Source organism: Oenanthe melanoleuca, chromosome 1A (assembly GCF_029582105.1).
Source record: "Oenanthe melanoleuca isolate GR-GAL-2019-014 chromosome 1A, OMel1.0, whole genome shotgun sequence".
Lineage (NCBI taxonomy): Eukaryota > Metazoa > Chordata > Aves > Passeriformes > Muscicapidae > Oenanthe > Oenanthe melanoleuca.
Genome location: NC_079334.1, coordinates 21,445,608 through 21,462,087, shown reverse-complemented (window position 1 = coordinate 21,462,087; position 16,480 = coordinate 21,445,608). Strand labels below are relative to the sequence as shown.

Below are 16,480 nucleotides of genomic sequence, written 5' to 3'. Positions count from 1 at the left end.
AACAGTACAGATGTGTGACTTTTTTCTTCTCCAGTGAAATACCTTACATTTTAATTCTCTTTATATACCATATCTCCTTTCTCTCTTCTCTGCCCCATTGGCTTCCAGTTCTATGATTATCACCCTAACCCCAGTTTGTTTTTCCTAACATCTCTACTGGTGCATTTTCCTATTAACACCTCTGCTCTGCCTGCAAATGCAGCTGCATCAACTCTATCTCTTTTACATCTCATTACAACAGCTCCTTCTCAGCTGGCCTCCCCAGGATGAAGATTCCTAGATCCAATTTTTATACACTATCGCTGTTTGATTTTATCCTATGTGCCAAAGAGCTCCACTGCAGCACTCAATCTGCAAACACTATTCAGTCTCATTACCATCCCATGGAGTTGCTTCCGACTTTGTGCCCTTCATCTCGCTTCCTGCATCTTTCTCATGCCCCTTTTTTTCCTACAGCACTGCCCCTTCTCTCCACAAATAGCAGCACTCTTGGTTTGCCATTGGAAGCAGACTTCCTGTGGCTCCCTGTCTCATCAGCTTCTCATTTCAAGTAATTTAAAATGTAATTTAAAATCTCTCTATTTCCTCCAGACTATTAATTTCTCTCTCCTTACTCTTCTATAGATGTCATTCTGTGTTGCGCTATTCAGAAGATGCGACTTGTAAAAATCTGCCACTGTGGTTTTATTCTGTATTCTTGTTTTGTATTATCATTTTTAATGATTCTTTGTAGGAAAGACAAAATCTCAGCACAGCATCTAACCACAGCACAAGCAGTCACACAGGACAGTCTGGCATTTGCATTGTCTTTGTTCCATTCTTCTCCTGTGGCATTTAGAACTGTAGAGGGATTATTGTGAATGGTCTAAGAGTATATAAGTAGGGTAGCAGGAAAAGAATTATTTCTGGAAATTGGGAAGTGTGAGGCAGGAAGCCATGTTTAGTTCTGATCCTGAGATGTGCTGATCTCTCAAAGGTCTGACTCCTCTTAGCCAGAGATTATAGAAATTGCCACCCTGGAAGTGTGGCCTTCTTACACTGGCAATTTCTCTGGGGAGAACATGCCCTTCTCTTGTTGCTGTAATACACTATTTGAGAGTACAGAGTAACTGAGGAGAAAACCCTCCTTGGAAGAATGAGGTCCAGATTTCCAGAGTGATATTAAGGTTCACACATGAGACGTTTGTGCCTGATGGATTTAAATACAAGAATAGCCAAATGAAGATTTTTCTTCGTCAGAATCTTTTAGACTTCTGGCTCAGACTTTCTATCTTTCTTTGAATAATTAAAAGATTTTAATATTGGGGTGGGGTTGGAAAGGAGCAACAACTAACACAAAAAGAATATGCTCAGAGTCCCATGAATTATTTATTCTTCCCTTATGCCTTCCTCTTCAAGGCCCCTTCCTTCTTTCAGGCGAAATATAAAGGGAGGTCCTTGGGTTATCTTCCTTAGCTTTCCCAGCTAAGAGCCTCATGCAGCCTCCTCAATACAGGCCATCCCTGTAAAGCCATAATCTCCCACCAATTTAGGGGTGTTTTCCACATCTCTCTGCCTCTCAAATTCCTTTTCACCAAGGACAACAGTTCAGACAGCATGTCCACAAACAACCATCCTCCACATTCTTGCAGCAGCCTATACTCAGAGTACTAAAAATGCAGAGTACAATATGCACCTGCCCCCTTGTTCATCCCCAGCTGTTCAGCAGCTCCGAGGGTACAGAAAGACACCCCCCATCCCCCAGCTCCAATGGCAGAGGGCAAAGCTAGGATTCTCCCAGATGAACTAGGTACTTCATTTGTCCACAAAAATTTTTTTCAGTGGTCTCAACCTGCACTGTCTCCTACCACCTCTCCCTTTTTCTGCCTTCCCCGGGGCCTTTTCTGCCTGCTGGTGGTGATTTGCATATGGCTGAAGCCAGACACCATGAGTGCTTGCTGATAAACACCTCTACCTCAGTCTCACCTGTGAGGGCAGCCTGGATTGTGCCCTCCAAATGGGGGAAATGATCAAGAATCTGTAGGGCAGCCAGTGGCCCCCTGGCTGCTTGCTATAGAGCCCTTCATCTCCATGAGTCCTGGGACAGATTGTCCTGGAAGGGCAGGTCCAGCCTGCACCCAGAGAGGGAGTAGGGAGAAGAGATTACTGGAGCTATGAAATTGCAGCATGGCTGAAGCCCTCCAACTGGTTCAACTTCCCCCTTCCCCCAGCGCTGCTCCCCCGCATAGAACAGCAGTGAACCTAAAGCAGATCTTCTGGTCTCATTTTTCACTGAACAATGAATCTGATCAGAGAGAAACAAAATCGGTAGCATCAAGAATTAGATTATTTCTTTTCTTCATGATTGTTGCATTAATGAGCAGCTACATGTATAGAACCAGGAGGTGACTAATGTAATTAACCTGGTGTAATGATACTGCTGAGGAAAAGAGAGAGGATTATGACATACTTAGATGTCAGTATTGCACAATTTTATATGTGTTCCCTGTACTATCAGGTTGTGTCTGACACAGAACTTAAGCAGTGATAGATTTCAGTCTGCATCCATTCAACTCATGCATCTTTCTGTGTAAAATGAGGATGTGAAAGGTGGATTGCTTTCCCAGGGTTGAGGGGGTGGACGTATTCAATTTTGGTGGTTCCTTTCCTTAACAAAATGATACTAATTATCATAAATCGTCCTTTCTCATGAAGAATCTTCCCAAAATGTCTGCTTCTTGGAGCAGGCATTGGGATTTCACTAAGATCCCTAAAGACAAAGTAAGAACACAGGGATCCACGCACCACTGGTCAGGGGGGAGACAGAGGGACAGAAAACGAGCAACACCAAGACATATGCAACTTGCAGCAAACCCGAGAAGAGTGAAGAGCAAGCACTTATAAATCATAACAACAGCAATAAGAGCAGAAATACATGCTTATTTTTAAATTACCCTTCCACGTTACATTTCACCCGCCTCCTGGGGAGAGAAACGGCTGACTGAAGTTTTGTGCGGGTCTAACTGCGGTGTGCGGGTCGCACTCGCAGCTCCGGGCACCTACGGCGGGGATGCGAAGGAGGCTGAGCTGGGGGGCGGCGGTGTGGGGGGAAAGGCGGTAAGCGAGGGAGAGCCCCAGCGCCGTCTTCTTCCCCTGGGCTCCGCGGCGGCGGCCCCGGAGGAGCGACCCTCGCCGGTGGCGGCAGCGGCGGGCGAGGCGCAGGGCGGGGGCAGGCTGCCCCCCCGCCCCTCGCTGCCTGCCTGCTGCCTGTGCCTGCCCGCGCAGAGCGGAGCGGGGCGGAGGAGGAGGGCGGCTGCCGCCCGCGGATGCTGGGGCGCGGGCGGCGCGGGCAGGGCGGGCGGCGCGGGCAGGGAGCTGTCCTTCAGCACCGCGGGCCGCGGAGCGCTCCGCCCGCACCGCCGCCCGGGGAGCTGTCCTGCAGCACCGGCGGCCCGGGAGCGCTCCGCCCGCCCCGCCGCCCGGGGAGCTGTCCTGCAGCACCGCCGGCCAGCGCCGACACCGACACCGACACCAACGCCGCCGCCGCCGCCGCCGCGGGGGAGCCGTCCAGCGCCGCGCCGCCAACGCCGCCGACGCCGGCTTGATGCAGTAGCGGGGCCCGGGTGTCGCCGGGGGCCGCCGCGGGGCAGGGGGTGCCGCAGCCGGGCTCTGCTCCGCGCCCCCAGCCCGGGAGGGCCGCCGCGCCTGTCCCCCTCCTCCCCCTCCCCAACCCCCCCCTCCAGGAGCCCCCCTCTCTCCTCGCCCACCTCCGCCGGGAGCGAGCGCCGCGGCTGTGCGGAAAAGCCATGGGAGGCAAGACCTCGGCACCTGTTCAGCTGAAATCAAGGGCTTACAGTATACTGGGCACTCTGGCTTGGTGGTAGGAGCGAGCAAAAGGAAGGAGAAGCAAGCAAGAAAAAGTGAGAGAGGATTGGAGCGACTGCCGCTGCCGGGAAAAAAAAAAAAAAAATAAAAACCCAAGGAAGATAACTGGGAAGGAAAAGGATTTTCATGGCGCAGGCTGCAGAGCTAAGCAAGAAGACTGAAGGTTGCATCTCTGCTCTTACAGTCTCTAACTGTCTAGGTCCAGATAATGAGAGATTGTGTTGAGGATGCTGCTGCTGCTCCCCTGTTCACTGTGGAAGCCATCTCCAAATTAGCCATTACATATGGAAACTGGAGACCAGAATTTTAGAAAAAGGGATTAAGGCGTCTCATTTTGGGGGGGGTTCTCTCTTTATTTCTTTGGTTTTTCTTGGTTCTTTTCTCTCTTTTTTTTTTCTTTTTCCTTTTTCCTTTTTTTATATTTCAACCAGAACGTTTCCGATTTAAAAGGCAAGCCTCTTCCCGTGTGGTCTTTCTAATTTACACTCTTTTCCGTGGGCTTTCTTACCTCCCTTTTTTGATATCTATCTCTCTATACCCATTATATTATTAGTCGGAATTATTATTCTTTTATTTTATTAAACACACACACCCCAAGAATCAGAAGGCGGTTGGGTATTTGTATAATGAAGAATTATGGGGCTCTTTGACAGAGGTGTTCAGATGCTTTTAACCACCGTTGGTGCTTTCGCTGCCTTCAGCCTGATGACCATAGCTGTGGGGACCGACTACTGGCTTTACTCCAGAGGGGTTTGCAAGACTAAAACTGTCAGTGAGAACGAAACCAGCAAAAAGAACGAGGAAGTCATGACCCATTCTGGATTATGGAGAACCTGCTGCCTGGAAGGTATTTGATTCTGGACCTCCACACCCCCCCCCCCCCACCCCTTCCTCTCCCACCACCCCACGTTTCTCCCTCCTCCCCCCAATAAATCCCTCCACATTCCACCATTTTCTCACTTCGTTCCTTTCGTGGTGGATTGAGAGCGGTGGGCTCAGTTACTCAGAGCACAGAGGCAAGAAGACAGGCAAAACATTCACTGTTCTGTTCCCTTTTCCCTTCTTCTTTCCCATCCTCCCCCCTCCCACCTTCCCCAAAAAATCACTTCCTCCCTCCAACTGGAATAATGTGTGTGTGTTACAAAACCACCGAGAGATCCTTTCAAAAAGCAACTGTGCAGTCTGCCTGTCTTCAGCTTGTTTGTATTGCCTGGGTAAGCAATGCCAAAATGCTGTGTTATTGCTGTGCTCCGGCTGCAACCAGAGAGTGAAATAATTGCTCTCTTTGCAAATGCCTTATTTGCAAAGACAAGACCGTGAGTGAGGGGCAATGTGGGAAGGAGGTGATTGCAAAGCACTTTGGATGCAATTTAGCTCACTTTAGGAAGGAAAAAGAGAGGAAGGGAAGCAACCGGGTTATAGCCAAAATGTCTCGTACAGAACGATACCAGTCATCTCAAACAGAGTTCAGAGCATTTTGTAATGTCTGTAGGCACCACATCTCACTGGGCTGGATGCAGAGGGGTTGAGTTGGCCACTGATTGGTTTGGTTTGGGGCTGGCATTTTTCCCCAGTTTGTTTGTTGCTGGGAGGGGGGGTTTTGTTTGGGGGTTTGATTTTTTTATTTTTAAGGTTTATGGTAAAGACTTAAAATAAACAAGTCTCTGAATGGAGAAATCAGCTGAAGTCTGATGTGGTGAAACTGAACAGCAACTCAGGGACATGTCTGATGACAGAAGAGACACCACTGCAGCTAACTTCTGGAATCAGACGTTCTAAAGGGAGGGGGAAAGAAAAGAGGGGCCGGTGATTCGCTTTTAAATATGTGTTGCTGAGTACTGCTATTGGCGTACGTGTGGGCTGGGGAGGTGGTCTTCAGCCTGTGCTGGAGAGAGAGGGGCAACCGATGTAAATGCATGGTTTATGTTACACACGTAGTGAGGAGGGAGTGAGAGAACAGGAGCGCACATTACAGCCCATTGTGAAAGCCCTGTTTGTGAATCAGCTCCCAGCTGGACGGTGGGCTGCCGGGGCTTCGTGGACATCCAGGGATAAGATCGGTGTCTGCCGTGTCCACCAGAGCTGGGTGTGCCTGGAGCTCCCTGTCGGGAGAGAACGGCAAGTGGGTACCGCAGAACTGATTTTCTTAACCCGGCACTGGGAGATGGAAGGCGGGGGAAGGGGAAAATAAACTATGTATGTTTTGATGTCTCTCACCAAAGAAAGCTAAAGCTGCTGTTTGGAAATGGTTGTGTCCAGGAAGAAGCGTGAATTTCCCCCCCCCGTTCTTGGTGCAAATGGTTGAGTGATGGCTGGACATGTTTTGAATAGCTAAGTGACTTCATTGAGCGATGGTCTATTTGACGCATACTGCATTTAGTGCCCTTTGTCAACCCAAACTGCTGCCTTTTAACATATCCTGCAGAGGAGCTCTATGCTGAATACTATATGCTGTATCCACGCCAGAAAATCAATAGCAGTAAATTAATGGGGGATGTTTTAAACACACTTGCTCACACACACGCACAAATTTCCTGCAAATTGATAAATACATAGAGGTATATATTAATAAAAAATGAAAAGCCTTTCACACAGATATTCATTACAACCAGGGAAGGAGACATCTCCTTAATTAAAAATTAATGAGAGAGAGAAGGGAAAAAAAAAAAAAAAAAAAAAAAAAAAGCTCGAATGCAAAGCCATGCAGGGAAGAGAGGCTGCGGGGATGAACTCCCTTCCTGAGCCATGTCCCCAAGCTGGAGGGCGGAGGGAGGCTGGGGTGGAGGTAGAAGGTATGAGGACCCCAGCCAGGAGAGGCAGTGAATTCAGATCATGTCTATCTGCCCACAGAGCCATACCCAGAGGGACGCGGTCTGAGGGGGAGGAGGAAGGGGCGGGTGAGGTTTGTCAGATTGGAGGAGCTCGGGGCTCCTTCTCCTTTACATCTGACAGGACCCCACAGGCACTGTTTAGAAGTGGCTTGCATGGCAAAAGAATGTGCCAGGATGCTTCCAATTAAAAGCTTTGAAGTGCCCCCAGCCCCCACAATGCTGCGCTGCCAGCCCAAGTCCCCTGCCCTCCCTGCTGGTGCTTTCCGGTGGGCTAAAACCATAGCCCTGCATGAACGGTGTGAAATTCAGCCTGAGCACAACTGCATGGCCCTGGCAGGGTGCTCTCACTCACCCCACACGCTGAGGGGTGGGCTGGCCCAATCCCCCAGCCCCCAAATGCTGGGCAGCAGCAGCAAGTGGGGTAGGAGGGTGCAATGCACCAGAGGGGAGCAGAGCCCAGCTCTGAGTCCCTCGCCTGAGGGCACAGGTTGCACTAAAACTTGGATAAAGACTTGGTTGCAAGAGCATCACAGCAGAAGGCAAAACCATCCCTGTGGGCAGGGCCTGACCATGGGTTTGCCTCATGAGGTGGCACAGCATAGGTTTGGCACTGCCACTGCTGGCATGCCTCTGCTTGGCTTCCCACAGCCCCACAGCCTGCATGGGGTGATGGCTAGCACTTCCTTGGTCCCAGGACAGCACAGCCAAATATCCCCACCAGCCCTTGGATGGCAGGGATCTTACTGTCATGTCTGATCAACTTAGTGGGGGGTTATCTTCTTTCTTGTCAAAAGGAATCAGAACGGTGTCCCTGGCTGATTCCCTCTCCCTGGTGAAAGCTTCCTGCTGGTGAACAGGAGAGAGGAGGATGCAGCAAAGGCTCCTCTACCCCATGATACTTAGAGTGGGTAGATTTGTGGAAGGAAGGGCTTGGTCCCAGAAGGCTGTAAGGACAAAAAACCTTGGATCTGTATACAGCCTGACCGCGGTGTGGCAGAGGCACCTGACAAAGGATGTGGGACAGACACTCTTCTACCTGGGGTAGATGTCAGGGCAGGTCTATAGGGTGAGGGGAGGTAGTGAAGAAGAGGGCAGGAGGTTTTGTAACGAGAAAATAATCAAAGAAGGAGTTCAAACTGCCATTTACTACTGGTAGGAAGCCTCTGATAATGTTGCCTTCATTTCTGGAAACATGGAAGAACACTGGCATTAGTCAACACTGTAGCTGTCAGAGATGGTGGACACCTCATGTTCCTGTTATCATGCTAAATTGTCTTTTCTCCTCTTGGCCAAGAGATCCAGTAGTAGAAATGGATGTGAGCACTCATCTTGGGCTGTATGCACAGATATGTTGTGGTCAGAATTGCAACCTCCTCTTGGAGAATTTGGTCCTAAGACTTCCAATTTTTGGGTTTCCCTTTCTCCAGTCATTCTATTCCCTACAATGGACTTTCAGTCAGCATTTTCAGATTTTTGTATTGCTTCAAAGATGAGTGCAATTTTGGGAAGTTCCTCCTCTATTGGGATTTCTTTCCCCCCTTTCTTGTGAGCCCTACAGAAAGCCCCTGCTCCACGGTGGGAACTCAAGCAGACAGATGGTGTCAGTTCACATTACTCCAGATCATGCTTCTGATTTTTTCCCTAATCTTCCTCCAGATGATTCTCTCTCAGACTTTGGGGTTGCCGAAATATGTCTCTGGGCCATTCAAAAGTCTCTGCCCTTCAAGAAAAATGTTTTTTTCTCAGCTCTTTAGGCACAAAACACATTTGAACACTGAACAATTGAGCTCTGCAAGCTCATGCCCCACATGGATGCTGCACCTCTTACAACTTCGAAATGGCTGCGGATCTTCCAGCCTAATTCCTTCTTGGCACTGGATGTTTTAAAACCACTTTTTATTGTGAGTGATGCCTTGCCTGATTCTTTCATTAGCTCCTGTAGATCTCCTACAGGATCTCAAAAAGTGAGCCTTATCAGGGTCTTATGAAGCGAGCAAATGAAATGTATTTTATATCCGTAGGTTATTGGTTTTGTCATGTTGTCATTATTATTAAGAAATGGATAGGTCTGGGAGGCTTTTATACTGAGAAGGCGGGAGAGAAGAGTCCAGGGCAGGCAGGCATGAGTGATGCACATGGGGTTAGACATCCCTGTAGATCTGACTGGTGTGAAGGCAAGTAATTGAATGGATGTTGGTGGAGAAAATAATTCCTGCCTAGAGACCCTTCCCAAGGAGAATTAATGAGCTGATCTGTTCCCTTTCCAGCTTGTTATATCTGAACAGTGCATGAGAGCTAAGTGCAGATTCAGTGTTTGCAAAAAATGAAGAGCTGACAGCAAAGTGAGGCAGGGCACAGGCAGTGGACAAGCTTCAGCCAGACGATTCTGGCACTGCGTCGCTTCCTCTCACTGCCTTCTCCCACTGCTGTTTGCTCCTAGTGCACCTCTTTCTTTTCACAAGCATTTTATGTGTAGTTTTTTTCTGTTTTTCCTCTTACCTTTCATGATTTTATTTCTTTCAGCTGTTGTTTCTGTCAGTGTCCCTAGTTTTGCCCTGCAGAATTGCCTCCCGTCCTACTTCCAAGGATCCACAAATCTACAAAGGGTCCTTTCCTTTCATCCTTGCTGACCGAATCCAGAGCCTTTTCTGAAAATTCAGTGGGTGTAGCAGTAGATTAAATCAGGGGCTCCATGTCTTCACAGTTCAGGACCAGGAGCATCCCAGCCCAGTCGTAAGATGCAGCAGGAGGAGATGACCAGGCACAGAGCTGATTGTTGCTAGCATTGCATCTGCCAGGAAAAAAAAGAATTCAGAGCTGGACAGGCCTTGGGTGAAGAAGAAGACAAAGGATTTTAAAAAGTGGGGTGGCAGATGGTGAGGAAGAATTACTCAGGATCCAAGATTTGGGTGGGTTTGGTTCTCCTCTCATCTTAAATTCACACCTGACTGAAGTCACAGAGAAGGCAGGGATTTGAGGGGCTGAGACCTGCAAGCTCAGCTCCTTTGTAAGATTTGACAAGGAAATGCTGTTCTTCACCAGTGAGTTGCTAGAACAGACTTCTAAATTGCTTTTAAATTATGAATCTTCCTGCTGACAAGAAAGAGGAATGGGTTAATACTGTCCTGAAATGCACCAGAAATTGCCTTGCTGAAAAGAGTGAGAGTGAAATGCAGTGGGAGGGACATGGAGGTGCAGTGTGGCAGCAGTAATGTATAAAGAAATTACACAGAGATAGAACAAATGTCTCTTTGCCAGGGAGACCAGGAGCTATTCCTATCTAATGTTTCCCTTTTAACCCATTCCTTTCCCCATGCAGCCCTCTGAGTCCCCGTCTCACTTGGTTGCAGTTTGGTATGATCTAAGCAAGAGTTTTGGGGGGAGGAGAACCACTAAGGTTTGACAGCAGAATCTCCACATTTATTTAATGTAAAAGCAGTAGCGAGGAGGTTGCCGGGGGGAGCAGGGAACATTTCAGGCTCTCAGATGGCTCTGCCCTCTGCCCCTGTTTTAAGAGCAGATTCCCAATCAAGCATACCCGGTTTATCCCAGGGGGAGCCCTCGCTGCTCCGTTCTGCGCTGCTTCTCTCTTCCATATCGCACCCGTTGTCAGGGGATGTTCTGCTGCCTTCCTTTCACGGGCACGAAACCTTCCCCCTTGCAGGGGGCTCTCAAGGAGGGAAGGGGGCTGCTGTTGGGGGAATGGTTACAGCAGGGCTCCTGCTCCATGTCCTTCCCCACTCAGCCCCCAGCCCAAGGCAGCAGCCACCCAGCAGGGGAAACACAGAGCGCAGAACTGGTCAGGCATATGCAGAACGTAATCTAAATACAATACATCTAAAAGTTGTTTTTTTTCCTTGGCTGTATGACCCCAGCTTTTTCCTCACCCTCCATCTTTGACTCATTCTATCCATCTCCATTTTAATTTGTTCTTGTTTCCCTCCCCTGTTTTCCCTCTTTGTTTTTCCCTTTCATCTTTATGTCTCTTCTGTGCTTTCTCTCAAAAGCATCTTCTCCTTCATTATTTCTCCCTGTTTGTCTCCAAGTTCTCTGAGGCCCATCCCCCCTGCTCTATCCTCTGTTATATTATCTTGTCCTTGCTCCTCTCTGTCCTCTTTGCTCCTGCTGTTGCATTTCTCTATCCTCTTTCCTCTTCTCCCGGCCATCATTTCCCCCTGCCTTTACCCTATCTTATATATAGTCATTCCCTCCAGCTAAAGGACCCCATTCTTTTGGAGCTGTGCTGCCTGTATGCTCTAAATAAACACTTTTCCTACTTCTTTCTGGCTGTCCCCCTCCTTCTTTCTCCAGCCAGTGCCCCCTCCTCAAAACAGTGTATGACACCAGTTGCTGTCTCCTTACCAGCAGCCCAGGTACCTCTGAGGGGGGTGAGACCTGAGCCCCTCCCTCTGCTCCCCTCATTGCTCACTGCCTGTGGTCAAGCCAACCTCCCTCCACTTTGCTGCCTCCAACCTCCCATGGCCGGAGGGCTCACTGGCAGCTCAGCTGATGAGCTGGCTCATCTGCGTGCAGCCAGCAACTGGACTGGAAGGAGCTCATGGCAGCCCTAAATGCCCTCCCTGGCAAACCTCAGACATGGATCAGGCTGGGATCCAAATGGAAAATAAGGGTCTCTCAAGCCATAACCCTGGGGCAGTTGTTGTGCACTACAGTGAAGGATCTCTGGTTGTCAGGAAAAAGAGTCTCAGTGAGCAGTCATTCTTTATCTACTGTTTTTAGGGAAATTATTTCCTCTGAGATTCTCAGGAATACCTGAGATGGGGAGGTGAATGGGGCTGGGGGCTCCAAGCCCCATGGTTGCCTGAATGAACCTCAGTGAAAAGGAGCAGAGGGTATCACTGGCTGGTGAGGAAAGGGGGATTGTGTACCATGCAGGGCTCTACATGAACCATGGTGACTCACTGGGTGCCAGAAACGGGGACACTGCTGTTAATGGTCTAATGCAGCACATGGCTGCAGACAGAAAACCCACCACCAGCAAGTCCCCAAGCACAAGGAGTAAAGCAAGGGGATAGCAGAGAGTGCAGAAGCAAGGACCATCCAAGGTGTTGCAAAGTCAGAATAGTGTTCATAAAAGGGGGACAGAGACAAGGAAGAGTAGAAAAGGCTGTGTGTGAAGGCTGGGCACATTTGCCGGGAAAAGGAGGTGAATGAGAGGGAAAGTGATTGGATTGTGCTGAATAATGAATGGGCTAGAAAGGTGGATCAGTAGCTCTTGATTTCCCCATTTTGTAACACACAGACAAGAGGACCTGACATGAGTCATGGGAGACCCAGTTAAAGCTTTCTCATTTGATGCATATCAGGGCTGTGGAGCTCTCTGCCACTGGAGCTCTCATGGCCAAGATTTTAACAACATTTAGTAAGCAAGTGGGCATTTACGACAGAGTTCACGAAAATTAAGCATCCTCCTAATGGATGTGAACAGCATTTTGGGTGTTTTGTAATTCAGCAATTAAGCCAGTCGCCATAAAAACTAGGATAACATTTCACAAGGGCAGTCTATCCCCTATCTGACTGCCATGTGGTTCTTGCCTCTTCCCTGAAACATTTGTCAAGGATTAAACAGAGCTCAGATTTACATAGTCTGGCATTTCTTTTGTTTCTAGATGCTATGCTATGCAGTTGCAATGTAAGATGCAAAGTAGGCCTGCATTTCTGCTGGTGTCAATGACTGCCCTAATTTGACAAATTAACAGTGAGTTTAAGAATTTCTATCATATTTTGCTAGGAAGGATCTGGGATAGAGAGCAATTAAGAGCATATGGAATTAAGTGGAGTCCTTTTTCTTCACACCCCAGGGTATAAAGTAAGTAGTTGGCAATGAAGGTGCTATATATGTGCAAAGAATTATTATTGTTGAAGTCCCTGCTTCCCAGAAAGCAATAGGCTCTAGGTCTCTTTGATGCTATCACGACTAAATTAGAAACGAGGTTGTCTCTTCTCTCTTGTATCTGTGGAAATGATTACTGCACTGGCATCTGATGACGTACAATACTGTAGTGTTTCTGTGCACAGGAGATGGAGGCCCAGTTCTCCCCTCGTTTGCTCTGATGTAACCTCAGTGACTCGGACGGAGCTTACGCTGCCTGTGTAGGCAAGGGGAGAGCCAGGCTGAGGAAGGGCTGTGCGTGCTTTAAACATCCATGCCCCCAAGGTCACTGCGTGTCCCCGCTCCGCCGGCGACATTCCAGCAATCCAGGGGCTAAATTCACTTCTAGTGTGAGTGGGTGCGACAGCCCCAAAGGTAATGAGATTCTGCATTTTTTTATGCCAGCTGTTCACCCAGTCCAGCAGTTCCTTTTTTAACTATTCCCATTTTCATCATCTTTCACCCTCAGAAAAATTGAACTTGGCTGTTCTTCCTGTGGGGCAAAAATTCTCATACGGATTCCTCACCTTGGATGGGTGAGTGCGTAAAATGGCAGAGGTGACCATGAACTTGCTGGCATTCACCTTTCTCTTTCTCTTCTTCCTGCATTTCTATCTTCATCTGATCCTCTCTTTTTTGACAGCTGTCTCCCAGACCCATTTGTTCTCCTTGTGTTACAGAAAAGCTCTCCCATAAAATTCAAAACTACTCAATCAGAGTTTTCATACTAAGCCCTGCAGGATAGGTGAAATCCACTTCTGTTTCTGTGGCACAGGCAACTAAAGTAGTTATACTAGCTTCCTATCAAATCTATAACTCCCCTGAGAAGCATATGGACTTTATTCTGCACTTCCTATTCCCCCCAGAGCATATACTCCTATCTTCTAGCTGTGAAAAACAGAAAATGAGGATGGTATACAAAAACTTGAGAATGCAATGTCATCCTATTCATGGGTAGGGATTTTTCTGATCTGTGTTTTTGCTAGAAGCAAACACCTATAAATTTCTGATTTAGCTTGTTTTATAAAGAATACATTCTGTCAAATAAAGAATAACACTATCCACCTCCGTTCCTTGGATTTTCTTTCCCTTTCTGATTTTTCTCTTCCTATTTCTCAGTTTTCATTCTCCTTCTGAACACGAAATTTTTTTTAGTGCTGGTTTTATTTTTCTCCTCCCACTCCTTCATAACAGTATTTCATTCTTAAATTTGCTATCACTCAGAAAATTTCTCTCTTTCTTCAGGTCTTGTTTATATCACCAGTGTAGCTGCAGTGAGATGGATCATGCTTGAACACTGAATATTTCCCAGGTTTATGGTTGTGTTCATTCAGTATTACAGATCACTGTGAATCAAAGGACTTTTCATCCAACCCCATTTGCTAACTTCTGCAACCTTACTGTGACCTGTCCATTGTAAAGAGTAAATTTCTGAGAACCTGTTCCTGGAGCTTTATCTCCTCCTGAGGATGTTGCATAATATTTGTCTTTCTTAGTTCAATTTTTTTTCACCATTGGTTTTCATTTTTCTTTATTCTCTTCTTCAGAATTCACTGTTTCTTCTTCTCTTCCCTTTTACTGGACATCATCTCTCATGTCTGCATTTTTCTCCCACAGTCCTAACCCCTGATGATATTTCTGCTCTTCCCTTTACATTTCTAGCCCATAGTCCTCCTGGGTAGCAGCTAGACCCTTTAATCCCATCCCTTTCAGCCTCTTTGGAGAGGTGATGGAAAAGGACTCATAACTAAGTCTGTTCAAATGTGCATATGTGCTCATGTGCACATGTGCATCTCCTTTCAGATACAATTGGTATGAAAGGTTGCTGGTTGAGATGAAGTGGTTTGATTTTGACTTTTGCCTTTTAGACAGCCATAAGGAGTCATTCCCAAATGTAGATGCCCCCCAGAATTGCCTTCAGAATACAGGGTCTCAAGGGACCAATCGTCAAGAATTTCTGCTGTTTCATTTTAGATTCAAGCATTGCCCTTTTCCTTAGGCTGAGGGTCATGGGTTTTTGAAGGGCAGTGGCAGAATCATGAAAGAAGACATTTTTCTCTTGCTCATTTTTGAGTGAGGAGTGAATGAACTGTGATAAATATTTTTCTGTATATAACTAGAGCTGTCTCAAAGAAGTGGCAGAGGAAACAGATGGCAGAGGCCCTTTATAGGCAGCTGCTGTTGTCTCTTAAGGTGTCACCATTGCAAGAAAAGTGGTTGTAATTGGGGAGCTTCAAGATCAGTAGCGCCTGAAAGGACTTGAGCAGAAAAGAATGTCATCCTGCCTGAAGGCAGGGGGGAGGGAGATGGAAATCAAATATTCAGAGACTAAGAAACCAAATACAGGGAATAGGTTGGAGCTGCTATGAAGTTTTACTGAATTTCACAACCACAGGACAGATGGTTTCCCTGTGTTTGGGAGTTCCTAATTGGCCACAGACAGTAGGAACATTGTAAGCAGGGTGAAGAGATGGTTTAGTGTATTTTGGGGATAGCAGGAGGGGCTGGTGTCCAGTGGAAAGAACTGAGTGAGAGACTGAGATCTCCAATGCACTGAGGAAATGTGGTTGGGCAGGAGTGAGGAAAGGTTCTGGAATAGCTATCTTCAGGCTCCTTTCTCCTCCCATTGTTTCAGAGCACTACTGCAGTGCATGCTTTCAGTATGGGAATGCTACAGTTTGGTGTAGAAGATTCTGTCCCAGATATTCCTCAAAATGCCTGCCTGGAGCCCTATGATCTCAGTGTATGCAGCACAGAGAGAAATTTTAAGTTGACCTGTGAAATAACAGAAGTGGAGACATGTAGCTGCTCCCTCAAGAAATAACCAGGCTTAGGTTCCTTCATATCTTCCAGGCTTGGAGGGATGGCACAATGGGCTAGACCTCTAAGTCTTCCAGACATGAAGTTGTCTACTGCTGCCCTTTTGTCTCCAAAAGTAGGAGTCATGTATTTCTTTTAAGGAAGAGAAAATACACAAAAAAGTTCAATAGGAGGATTTGGGAGGAAGCCTGAGAGGATGATAGGATCTCTCATGAAGTGCAAGGGTTTGGGGCAACAGAGCAGCTATGAACAGGCTTGCTGCTGGAGATACTTGGAGCTCAACATTGCCCAGTGTCCTTCAGCTGAGGATTCCATTGGAACTGTACTCAATAGTCTCAAAGGAAACAACTGCCAAGAGCAGAGCAGTGCAGCTGCTTTGCTGTTGGGAAAAGGAGCAAAAGAGAAAATAATATGCCTACCCTGACGAGTGAACTGCAATGCAAACAGCAGCACAGCACAGGAAAATGCATGGGACTGACAATTTTTCTAAATTTTAGGTGAGCACCTAATCATTGCTCAACTCTTTCTCAATCATTGTTCTGTTCTTCCCCTCTTCATCCATCATTTTGTCCATCTGTTCACAGGAAAGCATAACTCAGAAAGGCCAAGAATGACTTTCCAGGAATTAATTCCAGGGGCTGTCTAAGATCACAGGAGAAATGTGTTTTTCTGTGTGCTGCATCATTACAGCTTGGCCCACATTTACAGGAACAGTGAGGGGGGAAGCATTCAAAGCAAAGCAAGACTGTGAGAAAGAGCATTGTGATGATATAAAGGCACCAGGACCAGGGAGGACTTTTATTCTTCTGCAGAAACTGAAGGGATGGGTTGTTTCTGGGAATAAACTGACTCAGCTGTGGAGGAAAGCATCTCTACATGCTAGAAACAGAGGGATATTTGGGGCTGGAAGGGTCTATGACAGCTGGAAAGCACAGCTGTCCAGAAGGAAACATTAGGCAAGAGAGGACCCAGGACTTGGCCACAGCACGACAAGGGAAGGTGGTAATAGGAATGCAGTGTGAGTACTGGAAGGAGATAATTGAGATGCATGGTCTGAAAGAGGAAGATGAGT

General features: G+C 47.3%; 1 protein-coding gene across 2 annotated transcripts in view; it reads left to right on the top strand.

Annotated features, from left to right (window-relative positions):
* The first annotated feature begins 3,622 nt into the window (after positions 1 to 3,622).
* The window catches only part of CACNG2 (calcium voltage-gated channel auxiliary subunit gamma 2), a 54,118-nt gene continuing 41,260 nt past the window's right edge, over positions 3,623 to 16,480 (top strand). Inside the window, exons 1-2 of one of the 2 annotated variants that reach the window (XM_056514950.1) lie at positions 3,623 to 4,027; positions 4,566 to 4,711. In XM_056514950.1, the coding sequence (XP_056370925.1) occupies positions 4,570 to 4,711 (142 nt within the window). In that variant the 5' untranslated portion in view covers positions 3,623 to 4,027; positions 4,566 to 4,569. Of the gene's footprint in view, positions 4,712 to 16,480 lie in introns of both variants that reach the window. The other variant, XM_056514939.1, reaches the window with a different exon arrangement.